Source organism: Epinephelus moara, chromosome 22 (assembly GCF_006386435.1).
Source record: "Epinephelus moara isolate mb chromosome 22, YSFRI_EMoa_1.0, whole genome shotgun sequence".
NCBI lineage: Eukaryota > Metazoa > Chordata > Actinopteri > Perciformes > Serranidae > Epinephelus > Epinephelus moara.
The window spans coordinates 19,698,239-19,717,149 of NC_065527.1; the positions used below are offsets into that span (position 1 = coordinate 19,698,239).

An 18,911-nucleotide genomic window follows, 5' to 3' on the forward strand; every position below is an offset into this window, starting at 1 on the left:
CCTTAAGCGAGCTTTTTCTTGAGATATTAACAGCAGAACAGAAGTTATTTGCATCTGTTAACAATGCGAACACCAGTCAATTGTGCTTAAATCATATCTCTGAAAAATCCAATTTAACACCTCCTAAACAGAATTGTTTTGCAGCAGAGTTTGCAACAGACAATGACTTGACTGGCTCTTTGCACCTCAACAACCAAAGCACCGAGGCAGCTCCTGTTTTCATGACTCAGACAGCTTCTTAAAATGTTAACAATGTCATTCAACATTTTTGTATGACAATAATGAAAAGCAGAGGTGAAGTAACAATGCAGTGAGAGGGAACATATTCTTTTCTACTGCGGAAATACACTTAAAGCCGATACACTTTTTCTTAGCACGTACCTTTGTTTGTAGAGATAGAATCCAAAGCCAGTGAATATTAGAGCAAAGAAAGGCACCAGAATAGCGATAGCCACAGAACTGCTGTTGGTACCAAGCTGAGGGGGTGGCGAGTTCTGACTCTCTGACATGTTCAGACCTGTGACACACAACGAGATGCACTGTCATTGTTTACACAACTACTTAAGATAACACAATGGAAGGACAGTGATTGCTTTAAAGGAACACTTCACCCCATAAATGACCATTTGTATATCAACCAATGTAATATCCTGCATTACATTAAATTAGCAAAGAGAACTTTGTTGTTCTTGTATACCTCCAGTGAACAAAGAATCCAAAAATGGCTTTTAATAACAGCAACATTTTAACAAAATATTTGTTTACAAACTCTCACACAATTCATTCAGTGTAATCTAAGTCTCATTCATCCAGTTGTATCCTCAGTACTACCAAAACAAACAACCCTTTTCAAAACTGAACCAAAAGTAAAACTTATCAATGTCATCTTCAAAGCCAGACTTCACTGACAAAAAGAGCAATTTTACCTCACTGAACATGGAAGCTCTTGGTCATCTTCTGCCTCTGTCAGTTAGGTAGTTTGTGCTATTTTGTGACTTTGGTTAAACTAAAAATAAAACATTTAAAACACCAAAGTCACACAATGACACAAACAAACTAACTGATTGAGGCATAGGTACACAAGCAGCTCTTGTAATCAGTGAAGTAAAATTACTCTTTTTGTCAATGGAGTCTGGCTTTAAAGGGAGCGTAGATTAAGGCCCAGTCCCATTTCTACCACTTAAATCTTCCACTTGGTATCGAGTGCCCTCGTTTGCGAGATAACACTTGATGAGGGAAGTGAGAAATATTAGGGTAGAGATCTTTCCCTAAGAAATGAGTCACCACTTCGTGCAAATCGATGTGGCCGACGTGCAGGCATATGCCACGTGTAGTAGCAATGCAAGATTCAGGTTTGAAAATGCTGGCTCCAGCGCTTGTGTTGTGGCGTGTGCTATGTTTATTCTTCTCCGTCTGATGAATCAACGGAGAAGAAATGCTGAAAACAGGGGGCGCCTACGACGTCTTCTAGTTCTTATCGATTTTTTTCGGGTAAGTCGATTTGTTTAAATATTTTGACACTGTGTTCAACCGAGTTGCTGATGAGTTTACGCTAGTCCAACTATCTGTTGTTTGTATAGCCTACATTCTGATTGCACAGTAACAAACTGTTTTCCAAAACTTGCCAAAGTTGCTGACTTCGCAAGGTGTTCTGGGAAATTTCATCCTCCACTTCACTGAAAGTGTGGGTCGGGGCTCCCTTGGAATCTAGGGCGGGTTTTAAGTGTTGGAAACCACTTCCACTACCTCAATTCTGTTTTGGGACACCACTAGCCTAAACGTGAACGAACAACCAAGTGCAAGTGGGTATTTTTAGAGGAAGTGTGGGTACTGTGACAGGCCCTAAGTTTAATTTTCTGTTCAGTTTCTCATCAGAAATGGCTGTCTGGGAAGTACAGAGCCCTCAACTGGATAAATCAGACTTGGATTATAGTTACATTAGTTACTAAGTTACATGAGAGTTTGTAAACTGATGTTTTGACATAGTTTTGCTGTTGTTAAACCTGGACCCCTATGACTTCAATTCATCAAGAATTTTCTCAGTTTCTGGATTCTTTGTTCACTGTGAGGGCATGTGAGAAAATCAAAGTTTTCTTTACAAACTCAACATAACACAGGGCGAGTAATTAATACACAAATAATCATTCCTTTAACTAAGTATTCCTTTAACTTCAAAACAGATTTTTTTTTGTTATATAAAAAGATAACAGTGTTTTCCACATTTGAAATAAAGTCTTCCTATAATAGCGGCACTTTATGTTGTTAGTAGTTATTGTCATTCTGTGCAGTGTGTGTGATATCTGTAGCAGGGATTCTGGTAACGGACAAGGCCCATACAGAACTGGCATTTCTCAACATAGCAGGTGCGAGTGACATCTTGTCAACAGTGGATGCTGGAGGATTACATTTTTTTCTTCACTCGCAGGATGTCCATGGACTGGACTAGACTGGACTGGAGAAGTGGTGAGATCTTATTAAATTTGTTGTTATCTCCCAAATGTTTCGTTTTTGGCCAGTCTGTTTTGGCAGCGCTGCAGATCAGTTGGTGATAACTTAAAGTGAGGGGCTGCTTTCAGCTCTGTTTGATGAAGATGTCAGTCATCTTTGGCTGCAGGTTTATGGAGTTCAGTCCTTGTAGGATAACTAAAAGTCTGAAGAGCAGCTTTTGGTCTTGGTGAAGGAAATTTCCACTGTAAGGCTGACTCAGCGTGAGCAATAAGGTCACTGTTGTCAGCAAAGAAAAGCTCCCTGATCACTTTCTCTATACGTGAGGTTCTTGTAAGGAGTTTATCAGATTTTTCCAACTATCATTTATAGTCCAAAATGACTAATAAGAAACACGGTGATCATGTGATGCTGTTACTAAACCCAGAGAGAATTACCCAGTCTTTGCAGTCCAAACTGTCCGTAGTCTTTTCCCTGAATAAAACCCTGGAATACGTAACTAGAACCATCAGGCTCTGCTGACACCTGGTGAGGAAGAGAGGAGATGAGAAAGGATGAAAACATGGGGCACATATAGTAATAAGAGAGGGACAAAGGTTGGTTATATTCAGTGTTCAACAAGGCAACGTGTATGAATTCAAGACATACTTCTTGACTGACAAATACCATCAGCTTTGCTTAAACACCATGCCAAGTAAAGAGCAGTGAGATGTCTCTCTCCGACTGACCTGAATGTGTCTATTAAAATTCCTAAAGCTGCAGTAAAATGCCTTTACAAAAACAGGTTCGCACACTGAAACTGTCTGTCTTGTATTTTTTGATTAACTACAATAAGACACATTTCTTTTGTGACATTTTTTTTTAACCTCTCTAAATTAATCCAACTCTGCAGAATCTAATTAAGTAGATTGTGACTCTGTATCCACTGAGACTTACAAATCCATCCATGGTCCAGGAGTCATCTATGATTTTGGCTGGAGAGATGGCTGAATCTTTGAGCTGGTTTCCCTGGTTCGCATAGTTCACCTGGTACATCAGCAGTAACAGCCTGGCCTCAGCGGCCTTGTACACTCCTGGAGAGGACAGAATAAACAACTGGTTTGCAATATAACAGAGTGAAAGACATCAGAATGCAATGGCTGGGTTATTACAGATCGTTAGATCTCTCTGCATGTGTTTCTTCTCCCCCTTGTGCATCAGCAAGATGCATATATCATGTCCAATTGGAAGTCGTAAAGATAAAAGTGATCTGAATGCAGCGGTGAAATAAAACAAAACATTGATTGAAGAAATTTGCGTATAACTGGGAGACAGCAGAGTTGTGACAGCATGTTTAGACAAAAAGTAACCACGTGTTTGGGGCGTCAGTGGCTCAGTGGGTAGAGCAGGCGCCCCATGTACAAGGCTGTTGCCGCAGCGGCCTGGGTTCAAATCCAGCCTGTGGCCCTCTGCTGCATTCCCTATCTCTCTCTCTCTCCCCCTTTCACACTTACCTGTCCTGTCCATTAAAGGCAAAAATGGCCAAAAAAATATCTTTAAAAAAAAAGTAACCACATGTCAAGACATAGTTCAAACATGTACTGTCATTTTCACTTTGGGTACAGCCAGGCCTGCTGCTTCCCCAAGCCTCTTCCTTTTTCTCTCAGCTTGGTTGAGCACGTCTTCATTCCAGCTTCCTACATAATACACTGACCTAAGATTGATATCGTCTTCTCGTTTCACTCTCAGGAAAAAAGTAAAGATGTGTATTTCCCAAAATGTTGAACTCCTCCTTTATGCAGTGCTTAGGTAAGGCAAACTTGACATCTTAAGCGAAGTGTTAAGAGGAAAAAAACAAGCTGTATGCAACTGGGCCCTGGCCTTTCGGTGCCTGTGTAAGTGCAGCTTTAGCTGTTATTGATCTACAGTAAAGCTGCTCCTTTGAGCCCAAAGATGCATGTTAAAAGTTTGATAGCTGCATGGTTTTGTGATATGGTGCTTCTGCTCTCTGCAAACTCCAGGAAGCAATTCTAGCTTCAACAGGATTTGTGTTTTAATAGGGTCTTAACCCCCTGCTGATGCTGTTGTTGGACCCTGGGAGGTCTGTGTGTGAATAAGTGCTTGTGTGATTTTGGGGGCAAACACAGTAACGACATTAAAAAGAAGCTCGGTAGCTCGAGGAAAGTGGTGAAATCCAGACACCGGTAGAAAACACAACAAATGATTCAGAGTCGCAGTGAATGTGTCGACGGTAGGTAGATTTACATGACATACAGTGTGAAAGCGACAGCTCACATATACTGTTCTATATAGAGAGTATGGAGGTTGAAACTAATTATACATATTTGAACATGCCTGATAGGAGCAGCTCCATGTTGCCGTTGCTAAGGGAAACGTTGACTCTCCCTGTTGTGGAGTTGAAGCTGGTGATGCTCAGTGTCATAGGCTGCTTCCTCCCACGGTAGTTATAGGAACCTTTCCATATGTAGTTAGGAGCAAATACGTCATCTGGAACTATAGAACAGAGCAGAACAAATTAGGAGAAAATACTTAAGATATATCATGTCTTTTTATAGCTATCATTTAATTGCTTGACTTAATTATTAACAGTTAACATTCTCAAAACTATAATATGATTGATGATGATATTATATATATATATATGCACAAACGAAGTAAAGTAAACTGCGTAAAGGTGCGGTCAGTGAATGCAATCTGATACACTTTCTATTCAATTCAGCGAATATCTCTGTCCATAATAGCTGTTCATTCTGTGTGTGTGTGTGTGTTTAAAAAAGTCTAGTGCTCATGCACATCCCTGGCTGGAACTGGCTTGGACCAAACCACGCAACTCTATTCCTGCCAATCAGCAAAAAGGGGGTGTTCATGCTCATGCACAGGACAGGGGAGGGTTCATGGATGTATGAAAAGAAAGGCAGTGGGAGCACGAGGGACGGTAAATCTGGCACGTGACATTTGTTTGGATGTTGAGTTTAAATACCAATCTTTCCTCAGAGGGGGATCAGTGAGATATTAGAGTTTATGAAGTTTAGTTGAAGCTACAGTTGGTAACGTTTATAAAATAACTTTTGTCATATTTGCTAAAACTGTCACTACATCCACACCGTACAACATGAGTACAACATTAGACAGATAGTCTTCTCGTGGTGTTTCTAATGAAGCTCAGTGTAAGTTCAATCAGGAAGACTTTCTTTGTCCTCATCCACTCACAATTCTCTCCATCCCATACCCACTGCTTCCTCTAATCAGCTGACTGTGGGTGTTCACTCTTCTAGTTATCCAATCAAACTTCGCCATGATCTCTATCAGCCAATCAGGATGTTGCTGCAAAATTTTAAATCTGCTCTCTCCTCTGCTGCTGTCAGCTGTCATTTTAGGTAGAATTGTCGGTCACGCCCTCCTCCACCCTGTTCACCTCCAGCCATCGTATCCAGAGTCCTGGACAAGCTCAACAAAGGCTCATTCCTCTACTCATCCAGATCATCAGCCACTTCTCCACCTTCCTCTCATCTCATCTTCACCACCTCTACCACCACCAGCGTCTAGACCCAGACCCTCGACTGTTCAACCTGGCAGCTGGGTCACAAACTTTTTCATTTTACAACTATACAGTACACTATAAGATGTTTCTAAACATTTTTGAAAACAGGTGAGAAAAAGGCAATGCAGTAACAGAATCCTGATTTATATTTGATCAGTGCTGCTTAGTTTCAAAGTCTGACCGCTGTGTTAGAGACTCCTCAGCTCTGATTGGTTATTTTCCTTTCGCTGTGGCGGATTCCTGCACGTGCCATTAGAAGTATGAGGAGGCTGAGGAACCTCAATTTTCTTCTCAGATTATCTGTCATATCCTGCTGTGTGGATGCACTAACTGTTTCAATATATATGACAAAAAGTTATTTTTCTAAAAGTGAAAAAAAACCCCAACTTAAATCAAATAAACATATAGGATCAAATTTCGACTCCTTTCTCGTGTGCCTAATTAGTATTACAAACACAGTAAATATGCAAATACACAAAAGTTCAAGAGGCCTATAAATCGATATTCATATGTAATACATTTGGCTTTAGGCAAAATCTTTCAGTAAATTTCGAGGCTGCTTCCTGCTTTGATAATTGCAGGACCTTGTGCATACAGTGCAGCAGCTATAGGAACTCTTTCATGTGCACCGAGAAGCAAAGAGTTATTAAATTACAACCGCGTTGGACACATCACCACGGAGCCGAGCAGGAAAATAGAGAACTGAACAAAACGGCAGCACAGAGAGAAGCAGAACATCACCGTGGTTAATTCACCTTTCTATGTGCAGTGAGGAAAAATAAATTATTTAGAACTATGATGGAAAGCAGTAAAGCACAACACAATCGACAAGAACACAAGAAGAACAACACAGTGCAACAGAGCAGAGCAGAGCAGAATTTATTAAACTATAGTAGACAAGAGCAAACTAAACCGGACCAAAATAGAACAGATAAGAATAGACAAGGAATGACAGGACTGTACTAGCCTGGAATAGAAAAGACTGTAGTAGAACTGACCGTTTAGTTTGGGGCTGGGAGTTCCTGTTGCTGGTTTCACAGGTTTCTTCTTCTCTCCAGCTACACACACACACAAGAGAGACACAGGGTGAAAGATAATGTCCCATTAAAACACATGAGCAGAGCTGCGGGGACACGGTTTGAAGAGATATTAAGAGGTTTTGCTTTGCCTCTTGTTTAACTTACCAGTCTGTCGGCTGATATCTTAAGACACTATGCAGGGAGAAGTGCACTTAATACTACCAAATTACAAAATCAGAATGCAGTGTTGGTCACTAATAGTCACACATGTGCATAATGAGCAGCAAGTGTGTTGGAAAGGGTCACCCAAAATAATCCTCTTTAATGGTTATTTGTAGGCAATGCAAATAGAGTTCACGACCGATAATTGTCGTGCATATTGGATCCCTTTTAAAAGTGGCCTGAAGACACTTCGGCTTTGACCATTCAGGGCAGCCTCTATCATCCCTTCAAGATGCAGCCATTGTTGCCAACAAGTCAAGGCAAGCAAAGAAAGGGGGTGTTTGTTCTAGAATCTCAAATTGCATCAGAGAGTGCTCCAATTTTAAAGGGTGCATCGGGTCGAAAGGGTCACAGCTTCGATGAAATGACTTCAAAGTTGAAGCCTGCAGTTTTTCCTTGCTCAGAGGTGGGTCCACAACTTCATCTGTTGGCGTGTCTTGATGAATAAGACAAAAGCTCAACGTGCAAAAGAACGCACAAATGGGCCTAACATGTACATATTATGGACTGCACACCTTGCTATTTGCAGTAGCGTTGATGGAAGTTTGTGATACAACAGAGGAGCTACTAAATGGACCTTGTGGGGTGAAATTGTTTTGTCTGCAACTATTTCCAAGGCCAGGAGGGCACTTTCAATCTCCACTCGCGAGCAAATATGGACGAGAAGTCCTTAAAGTGCTCGGAAAAGTGGAAATTTAAACATCTACAATTCCATTTTCAGCAGGGCAAACTCCTTCTGCTGATTGTGTGATACGATTGAAAGCTCCAGAGCAGCTACAAAAAAGACATTATGGTGAGATTGTGCTGGCAAGTATTGATGTAGTTTAAGTACTCCCTAATGGAGAGTATTCTATGCGAGTATATAGAACGTCAGATAAAGGGTCAATAGGTCACAATGGCTGCATTAGCTGACATATTCATTAGGAGAATGTGCTCTAGTGGACCAAAATAAAACAAAACTGACAACAAGTAGTATAAGAGATACATCCTAAAATCTTTAAGCTTCTATTTACTGGAGGTGGTATTTCATCTATGGGAACATGCTGCTGTACAAACATTTTTTAACTTGACTATCACATACCCTAACTAACCCTTAATAAAGCCTTGAAACAGAACCTCCAAGTATCACGAAAGACTGTTGAGAGTAAGACCAGAGCTGAATCAAAGGAGTCATGTAGGCGGGTCTCACTTCAGCTCCAATGGCTCCCTGTTGCCGATAGAGCAAGTCGTATTAATATGGTCCATAGGATCTTAAATGGGCGAGTCCCTGGTCACCTTGGAAATTACTTTAAGAACTTAGAAGAAGGTCATAATCACAATACCAAAGCTAGGGGAGCTGACCTGAACATTTCTAGATATAAAGCCATGATGGGTAAGGTTTCTTTTATCTACGCTGGTGCTACGCAGTGGAACAAACGGCCTCTTGCAATGAAGGAGAACCCGCGAGCCTTGAAGAAAATGGTCAAACAGAGGCTGCTTGATTACATCTCCAAATAAGGTCACAGTAGTTTTTGTACACTGAAATAGGGTTTGTAAAAAGGATTGAACATATGTGTATTGTTGTTATCTGTGGGTGGGTTGTTGTGTTTGAATGTGGCGTGTAGTGGTTTATTTTCTTACTACTGTATACGATTGCTGAACTCTGTCATCTGTTAGCCAGGTCGGTGTTTCTCAGTCTGTCATTGTTGGCTCAACAGATGTGATGAATTCATGACCTCACCTGTAAGGACCTGGCCAGGCTTCATCTAATGAAGGATGAAACACCATAGGATATTGTTGTATCTTTTTTTCTTTCAATATCATGGCTGCCAGACCAGTGACCAGCCCACCATGTATCTCACCCTACTCCAGATGGCCAGTTTGCCCAAGTATGCGTGCTGACAAAGTGTCCTTGAGCAAGACACACTCAACGCCTGTTCACTCACTCGATTTCTACGAACAAACTCTTCAGTTAAATGTACTATAGAGGCATAAAGATGTGGCATTCAAATACAGAAAAGGTTTTTTGTTAACCTCGACATATAGGCATTTTTCCTGTCCATGTGCCGTCACTCTTGCAGACTCTGTGCTCAGAACCTCCCGCCAGGAAATAGCCAGGCTGACAGCTGTACACCAAGGTGTAGCCAAAACCAGGCAGATCCATCCCCACCACGTCCACATGGAGCGGGCTCTCCGGCTGCTTGCAGGCATGGGCTGGAGGGCAGGAGGAGACATTTGTGCACTGGGGTTAGTCTGACAGGCAGAGGATGGATGGGTGATAAGTTTGACAAGAGGATGAGATGTAACGTTTCCTACGTATGCACTCGGGCTGCGCCCCGCTCCAAGTCAGATCAGGCTGGCAGGTTCGAGAGGAAGAGCCCTGAATCAAATGACCTGGCTGGCACTGAAATGACACCACGCTCCCCACCTGTGGAGAGGGAGAGAGAGTGAGACAAAACACACACACACAGGCACACACAGTGACAAGGATAATGAGAGTTTTAACATTTTCTGAAATAGTTCAAAGTAAAGGAGTGCTACAGAGATGTCTTTGTGGGCAGATGAATAAATGTAGCTGTGTCCTAACATCTTTGGTTTTCCTAAAATTATTCTCAGACGTATCCAGGCAAAAACTGGAATTTAATATCATAAAAACTGATGGCTGTTATCTCAATCTAACCTGCTCATCATGTTTAGCAAACAGGTTAGGATGTTTTCAGTTCTTATTACAGGTGTCACATGACAAACAGTGATTAAGTTTAAAGAGTGAGTGAGAATCATTCCTGCTGTCCACACTGGCTGTGGAGAAATCCCCACCTGACGCAACCACTCCACAACAAATTGGGAATAAAATCCCCAGCCGTCGTTCTGCTCATAATTGAACGTAACTGAAACTTCAGTAGTTCGTCAAATCAAGTGGTTATTTTCCAGCATTGCAGTCATGTTAGTGACATTACTTCTTTGTTTCCAGTGTTTCCTTGCTGAGCTGCAGTGGAGGGATACTCCCTGGTAGTTGCATGTAGGTTTGTTGCCAGGACACAGCATCAGCAATAAACCTACACACAGCTGCCTGATGAGGATGCCCACTCTATTGGAGAGCTGAAGCCTCACATTAGCTTCGGCTGAACTTTACAATGCATTTCTGCACAGAGCACCCACTGTGAATTTTGCTGAAGAAAGGGGCAGCAGGGATGACTATTTTATGTCAGTGTTGATTGTATAGGGATAAGTATCATAAACTGATGCCACACAGCATTTATAGCCTAAGCTAATTTGCAATGGCTGTCCCTAGATGGGCTTTAAAAACACATAAAACACAACAACAAATACACAAGAGACAGCTGATAACTACTAACATACAGTACATAAGGCATATGGGCACTGTATTAAGATTAAAATTAATGGTTTAAAACTAATCAGTCATGGGGCATCCTGATGGCCTTGGGGTTTAACATGTGACCATGTAGTTCAAACTTTGTTGCATGTAATCCTCCCTCTCCCTCCGCTCCCTTCCTGTCTAAATATGCATTTATTTAATTCAATTAAATTCAGTTAAATTAGCGAAATATCACAGATCATAATCAGCCTTAGAGGGCTTTGCAAAATTACAGTATAGACAAAACACGATCAGAGACTTTGTCACCTCCATGGTTTACCGTGGAAAAACGGTTGCAAGTAACAACTCCAACAACTCCTTCCATAATTGAGTCATCTGTAAAATTACTTTCCCATTAATCAAGTTTGATCTTTAAATGTCTTCTTTTTTAAATATTCCAGTTTCTGCTTCTGTCTGTCTCCTCCTTCTTTCCTTACCATCTCTGTCTTTGTACTTACTAAATGTAATTATACCTAATAACAGAGCCCCAGCCACATGCTCTAGATTAGTTCCTAAGTTACCTCCGTGGGTAAGAAAGTAGATTGAGTTAGTTTCTTAGTGCAGATGTTTTACCTTGAAGCCGTAGGTCCGGTTTACGGAGCCGTATCGCGGCGTCCCGGGGTTGTCACAGCTGGTTTTGGTCGGTTCTGAAAAGAACAGCACAGGCGTGGAAGTAATTACACACAAAATCTAAAAGAAAGATAAATTAGCAGTAGCATTATATGTCCTCCCTCAATTCTCCTTTCCTCTCCTCTGTTGTCATGGTAACAGCAGGGTGTACATCCCGAGCAGGACAGCAGGGGGCAGTAGTGCTTTATCAGAAAACGAAGCTAGCTTTGAGAGGCTGTGTGTGTGAGAGAGGCTGAGTGTGTGTGTGTGTGTGTGTGTGTGTGTGTGTGTGTGTGTGNCCCCCCCCCCCACCTCCCCCCTTCGTCTGTCTTATTTAAAGAGCAGGCTGCTTCAGCTCAAAACTCATTCTGCTTCAGTCACATAGTAATACACATCACACGCTAACATACAGCTGCAATCACACACTAATATATCACCCAAGCACACACACACACACACAAAGCCCAACACTGAGCATTACACTCTCACTTCACTGCGATGTTTGTGTGCATGCTTGTGCTGGTTTCATAATCTTAAAGAGTCACGATATAGAACTGAGAGATTCCCCTTCACAAGCAGCACACTCACGCTGTAACCACGTCTACTTTTTTCAGTAGTTATAGATTAAGTCTTTACATCAGTGAAGTAACACTTCAGAGGGAGCCCTCTATTTTTAGATCGTCTATTTCATAAGGAACATTCGACTTTATAGCAGCTGTAAAGTTCCGTATGCATGCCTTATCTGGTGCTACCAAGGAACAAAGAGTCAAGTGTCTGTTCGCATTACAAAAGCTCTCATTTATTGCAATTCATCACCACACTTGATGTTTAAGCACCTGCTCGGAGTCAGACATGTGAAGTGGTGCTCTAAACATCACATGTGGTGCTGAATTGACCCAGTGGGACCATTTGTAATGTGTGCTGAATATCCCCGCTCATTTTCTTCTTAATCCCTGGATAGCAGCAGCTTGTTTGAAGTTGGATGTGGATGCCCATACTTGGAAGCCTTTTAACTAAATACTGGAAGTTGCAGTGTGAACTTGTGTTTTGCTTGTGAGCGAGCGCTATCTCTAACCTCTTGGCTAAATGTGCCACCAGTCTGATCACACATTGCCGACTGAGGGGATGATTGATTGGTTTTTACCACGCCAATATTAAGGTAACTAACTTAGCTATCAGAACTAAGATGTTAAAAAAAATCATCCCCAGAATCTGCACCCTACCGTGCATTTAAAGATGTTTCTGGTGGAGCGGCATGTCTGCCCGCTGAGCCCTGTGCCAGCACGAGTGACAAGTGAATTTTAAATCCTTAACTGCAAACCGGTTTGCCATCTCTTTCCCATGGATCTGACACATCATATGTCTATTCTCCATATGCCTGCTCACCCAAACTTTACTCTGCACTCCACATGAGCAGCTAACATTATGGATATGTTTTTGATTGTGTTTTTAAAGATAATAATGTTTAATAGAACATGATGCTGTGATATTACAGCACCAATCACAGACACACGCTTTTAAAAGGGAGCCATTGTATGAATAGAGGAGACATTTCTATTAAATTTTAAATATTTAAATGTACTCACTGGCATGCTGTGACGTAGCTCCCCTCACCCACCCGAGTAACCATGATTGGATTATATGAAAAAGGAGCAATCGCCCGACCGTATCACAAATACACTAAAATATAAAGCTTTTCTTTCAGAGGCAAGGAATCAGTTCATCAGAAACACTGATGAACCAATGATATATTGAAATACTCATTATCTTCAAAGGAAGCATCACAATAATTTTCTGATCTTTATGTCCTGACTGTAGTGATATGGTATGGCATACAGTAGCATTGTTTTGCGTACGCCTTTTCCCACCCATAAACTGGTATTTATAAAGGAGGAATGTGCGGTGAGAATGACCGCTGTACTTCAGACACGTGATTTTAGCTGAGATTAATGAGGGTGATATGATAAGGACGAGACTAAATAAAAGGTTGAGAAATGGATAACATCGTTTTTTTGGGGTGTTTGTGAATTTGAATGATTGTGTATTTTTGATTTTTATTATTTTATAATATTTTATATTTTATATAATATTTTATATATATATATATATATATATATATATATATATATATATATATATATATATATTATTATTTTAACCACACAGGGGTGTAACGATCCATCAATCTGGACTGATATATTGATTCAATGATCAACAATCCAATGTCATCGATGCAAAGTGAAAACATCGATCTATATTGTCATATTTAGGATACGCTTTTATTTTGAAGGTCTGTGTCACTGTCAAACAGCAACAGGCAATGTTTATTTACTGGCGAATACATCAGCAATAAATCAGCAGTGTGGAAATATTTTGGATTTCAGAGAATAAAGGGGTAAACAATGCCATTACGGGATAAAACACGACATAACGTTAGCTGCCTGGACGGCCAGCTCACTCTGGTAACTTCTCACGACAGCAACATTAGCTGCTCTGTATCAACAATGCTGGGCTGAAAAAATGTGCACGCAGGCTAAAATTCAACCGAGCTGCTCTGTCAGGAGATGCAGTGACTTAAACCAGCTGTGAGTAAGAACAATAATGAGGTTACATATAATCTGTTAAAGTATGAGTAGAGGAAAAAGTCCGCTAGCTGCTAGGCTAATTTATGCTTTGTAAACATGCTAACGCTAATAATGGGTCACTAGCAGAAAACAATTGTTTTGTCCTTGAACCTTGACAATTTTATTTAGCTGAATTTAATACTTGTGTTAAATGATGATGTTAATCCATGTTTCATGGCTGTTTGGAGAAGTTTGCCTTCAGGGTTTTTAGCTAGATAGACCTGAAATTTTATGAAAAAGATGATGGTTTGGGTTAAAATTAAAATATCTCTTTCAGAAAGGACTTTTGGGCAGAAAGCCCTGAAGGTAAACTTAGCCCATGTGCTGCTTTAGAAAGAAAGGGGTGGCAGCTTCTTTTGTAACTGACTGTGTTAAATGGGCAGATAATAATGTATCATATCGATCGCAGGCCCCTAAATCGCATTGCGACAGACTTTTTAATATCTGCATATATTGTAACCCTTTCCAAATAATCCATATAATATTGTATCGTGATGAGACTGGTGATTTACACCCCTAGTAAAGGCTCATGGGGGGCTGGGGCCTGACATTAGGCGAGAGGCAGGGTACAACCTCAACAGTTTGCCTTTCTATCACAGGGCTGACACAGAGAGGCAGACAACCATTCACACCTACAGGCAAGTACAAGTCACCAGTTGACGTAGCCTACATGTCTTAAGACTGCAGAAGGCAGTCAGAGAACTTTTTTTATTTTAATTTATATTTGAGCCAGTAGGCCTATCTCCCTGTTAATGATCATTTTATTTCATTGTTGTGACACTTTGTATTTTCATTTTTAACATAAGCGCTATAAAAGAGTCATTGATCGCCCCTCTGACATTTAATAATAATGATTGAGATTTTTCTTTGATGATAATTTGATGCTAGGAATAGTCAAAGTAGTACATAATGACAGCTCTAGCATGATTATAGAACCTTGCCATTGTGACACAGTCGGTGAAATCGTGCTTTCTCTGCCGTATTTCTCACTGACATTGGCATTGTTGAATGAGTGGTGGGCTGAGTAGGAGTACTCAACTGCAAAGGGATGTTTAAGGGCGTTTCTGTGAGATCGGAAATGAGGCTTGTGCATGTGCGCCCAGCTCCAGTGATGGAGATTTATGAAACAGAAACATGCGTACACACGGCTTTATAAATGTTTCAAAAACCATGGGTGTGCACTTCTCTGCATTTGTGCATACACACGGTTTTAGCTGTGAATCTATACAGAGCTGTATGTATCTGGCCCCTGGTCTATTTTTGTTGGAGCAGCTCACGTCTCTTAAGTGTGAAGTCCACCCATGCGTATATATTCACTGACAAATAATTCATTAATGTGTAAAGACATATTTTGTAAGCATTCGCTGTACGTATCTACAAAACACTGCTCACAACAAACTGTTTGCATTATGCATACATACACTACTCATGAAACATAGAAAGCACATAAGGCCCCCAGCTAAAGTACAGCCTCTGTGTGTCTTTCACCGTGTCGATCCTAAATGAGCTGTGAACATTTTCTCAGTATGCTTGTATATTCCAAAAATGTTGGCAAAACAACTCCAAACAGACTGGAAAAGTGGCTGCTGAAGAACAGACTGCTTCACTGGAGTCACAGAGCTTTAAAAACCCTTTCAGTGAGCACGATGCAGCCACATCCATCCAGTGGACACATCAGGGGGGGACGGTACAACTGTAAAAACTACAGTTTATAAAAAATATTATTTCAAACTTTTAAATTGTACAGGTCCACAATTTTAGTTGAAGCTAAAACTAATACATAAGCTTGTAATATTCAGTTACACTGCCTTTAAAAGTTGGGATAATTACTGTATGTTATAAGGCAGACCATCTAAGATACCAGTTCTGTTTAACAGTGAGAGAAGCAGCACTTTTATGAGGAAGAGTTGCCAATTTGGAAATTATGCTTCCACTAACATCAGTGGAATCCTTGAAGGCTTGTCCTCTTAAGGCTCCTTTTTCATTTGCAAGATTGTCTCAGATGAGCCTCCAGTCACTATTCATTATTATTCCAATAAGTCTGTGTAACTTTAACTTTGACAGAACAGTAGCTGCTCTGCACAGCAAACCCACCACTAAATTGAAATGTGGCCGTCAACCATGGGTCAATAATTGAGATGATCATTAAGGAGAGGAACCTCACACGCCAGTCCTGGCTCCCTGGTGAGCCGCAAATCAGTCATAATAAACCGGCAGTCTAGTGTAAATGAAGTAATTCGTTTCGTAGGTCACAAATATTCAGTCAGGAAAGTAAACACATTAAAAACAAGTAAAAACAATATTAAACAAAAGAAACGTGCACACAATGGGGCGATAATAAAAACAAGGCTGTAATACTATGCTTTGATCTCAGCGTTTCTGCTGGTAATGTTCTGTTGTGGCGGGCCGCCTGGCGCAATCTCTGCCGCCGTAGCAAGAAAAAATAAATCACAAAAGAAAAATAGTAGTTACTGGATGCAATTTCAGTTCTGAGTAAGAGAACTGCAACAAGAGGGAGAGGGAGTAAGATGGTGCCTTGCTGAGAGATGTGACCCCGAGACCAGATTATCATAGTTTATAAAATATGAAGCGCAGTGAGGGCACAAACATGTCAAACACAAGACATGTGTGTATAATACTGAACCTGCAGACATGTATTTAACCACGTTGGATCTGTTCAGCTGTCACTCTGTTTGTGGCTGTTAGTAGAAAATTCCATACTTCAGAATGGAAGAGAATTGTAGAGTACAGGTTTGTTACGTTCACCCGCCGTCAGTGAAACCGACTCATGGACACCTCTTATAGTTTTTTGATTACATACAAATTCAAATCTGCTATTGCTTTGGATTGGTGGGTCTGCTTTGTGCTACTGGGTTAGCTCCCTGAACGAAGGTCTGTCACTGAGCAGCAGTTTGTACTTGTTCTTCGGCTCAGGGTGTGTGTGCTTGTGAATGACTTGTCAACGACTTGTTCTTCTGCTCATGAACAACTCGTTCTTCGGCTCAGGGGTAGTGTGCTGAACGAGGGTTGCACTGACTGACAGTCCAGTGGCTCTCTGCAGACTTTAATCCGGCTCGTATGCACAACCGTACATGCGCAATACAGAAGCAGATTTTTAGATTCACTCTTGCTCGCAAATTGATTTAACTCTTTCCTCTTTAAGAGTCACTCGAACGATTCATTCGCAACCCTAACATCACTATTGCAGAGTAACGCTGTAGCCCCACAGCTGCCACTTCAAAATCATCCCCAACCATTCCACAGTAAACACTGTGATGTCATAAGTATTTTACCTCCTGAGAAATATCATTCGAAAGTCTGGGGGCTCTCATGGACTCACCATCACCAACTTTTAATTCTAGCTCAGACTTTGAAGTGGGTCAGACACCCCTGCCTGAGGACAGCAGGCTGTGCTCCGGCTTATGTGGGATAAATGATTGATGATATATTCAGGAACTATTAAAAAGTAATCAGTGAAATCTTAAATCAATTTTTAAGGTTAAAATCTTGGCTACTGTATTTTGAACAAGTTGGGGACTTGGTTGAACAGCATAATCCAGGGCAACTTACATCATTTATGAATTTATTCAGAAACACAGCGTCAAAGATGGTTTAAGTTGGTTGAATAAGACCTGTGGGTCTGGGTTTCAAATCTCAATACTTTATTGGTACTGACTGTTGATCAAAGTACTGAAAATGGGCATTCAATGTCAGGTCAGATTCATGCTCGTGTTAATTAGTTTCTCATTAGGAAACAATAATGATTTAAATTAGAATGTTGCCAATTACTGGCTATATTCATTAGAAAATGTTCTTCTTTGGCTGCTTGTGTTTAAACATTTAACATTTGAGAATTTTGGCATATTTTATTTAAAAAAAAGGGTTCTGTAGAAGAAAAAAAAACATTCATATTTCTTTACGTTCATATTTCTCAAACTAAGGTAGCACAAAAAGGATGATTAAACACACAGTTCTACCAAGACCCAAAGCCATCTTGCAGTTGAGATTGAGTGAAGTTTGCGTGACCAATAGAGTCAAAAGAAGCCCTCCAAAAACATCTTGATAATATGTTTGATTTAGCCAGAGTGTCAGACTGAAGCTCCCAGAACCTTCAGTCTGACATGGCTTCCATTGAAGGCGATTTACAAGGGGGAGGGAATTTGATTTTTCCCTAACCAATCAGTAGAGATCAACGACTCACCCAGAATCTGACGTCATTAGTATCCATGCACCAGGGGTGCCGAAAACAAGCAAGCATTGCCTGTTTAAAATATCTCCGTTGTCGTGCACGCCCAGCTGCATCGCCGTTAAATCCAGTTTAGCAGCTTCCTTAATTTGGTCCTCCATTAACGCGATTAGTGGCGAAATANGATAAATCTCAAATTCATTGCAGTATGCCAGACCAGTAATGCAAGCCTACTCAGTTGAGTGGGCGGGGTCTATGGTCTGGAACCAGGCTATGTTTGATTAGTATAATGGCCTCCCTGTTTTGTGTGGTCATCAAGTGAACATAAATAGTTATAATTACCAATACAGCGAGGATTTATGCCACTCCAGGTACTGTCACTTTCGCATTGTCTGGCCAACATAGCAATAAGTGCATGTTGGGACAATAGAACTAACAGATTTTGCAGTGCACAAAAAATTGCAGGACCGATACAGTCAAAGGATGCACTCCAAAAATATCCAGATCATATGTTTCATTAGTATAATGGCCTCCCTGTTTTGTGAGTATAAATGATTATAATTACCTATACAGCGAGGCTGTGTGCCACTCCAGGTACCGTCACTTTCACAGAGTCTGGTTGCCGTGCCGACCAGAATGAGAGGAGGAGCACAAGTGAAGGAGACTTCTGACTGGTAGATGAAACTTCGCCCCTCTCTGAACCCACCGACCGGAGTACCTGGGTCCCCACAAAACTTGGCTGCACATGCAGAAGCACAAACACACACACAGTCCCATTTCAGTATGTGGTGCTAATATTGCTGACAAGCACTTTTTAGGTAGCTCAAGGACAAATGTAGATTTTTCAGTTGTAACTGATGGTTGGTAAAGACTAATATCAGGTGATGTGGTGGTAGTGTGTCTGTGTGTG

The 18,911-nt window shown here is 41.0% G+C and overlaps 1 protein-coding gene across 1 annotated transcript in view; it reads right to left on the minus strand.

The window, feature by feature from the left end:
• csmd3b (CUB and Sushi multiple domains 3b) overlaps positions 1–18,911 on the minus strand; it is a 478,068-nt gene that overhangs the window by 386 nt on the left and 458,771 nt on the right. The window contains exons 63-71 of the mRNA XM_050035068.1: positions 18,567–18,740; positions 11,156–11,229; positions 9,523–9,634; positions 9,241–9,420; positions 6,985–7,044; positions 4,780–4,938; positions 3,382–3,518; positions 2,883–2,970; positions 382–517 (exon numbers count right to left, since the gene is read on the minus strand). Coding sequence (XP_049891025.1) covers positions 382–517; positions 2,883–2,970; positions 3,382–3,518; positions 4,780–4,938; positions 6,985–7,044; positions 9,241–9,420; positions 9,523–9,634; positions 11,156–11,229; positions 18,567–18,740 — 1,120 coding nt within the window. The remainder of the gene's footprint in view (positions 1–381; positions 518–2,882; positions 2,971–3,381; positions 3,519–4,779; positions 4,939–6,984; positions 7,045–9,240; positions 9,421–9,522; positions 9,635–11,155; positions 11,230–18,566; positions 18,741–18,911) is intronic.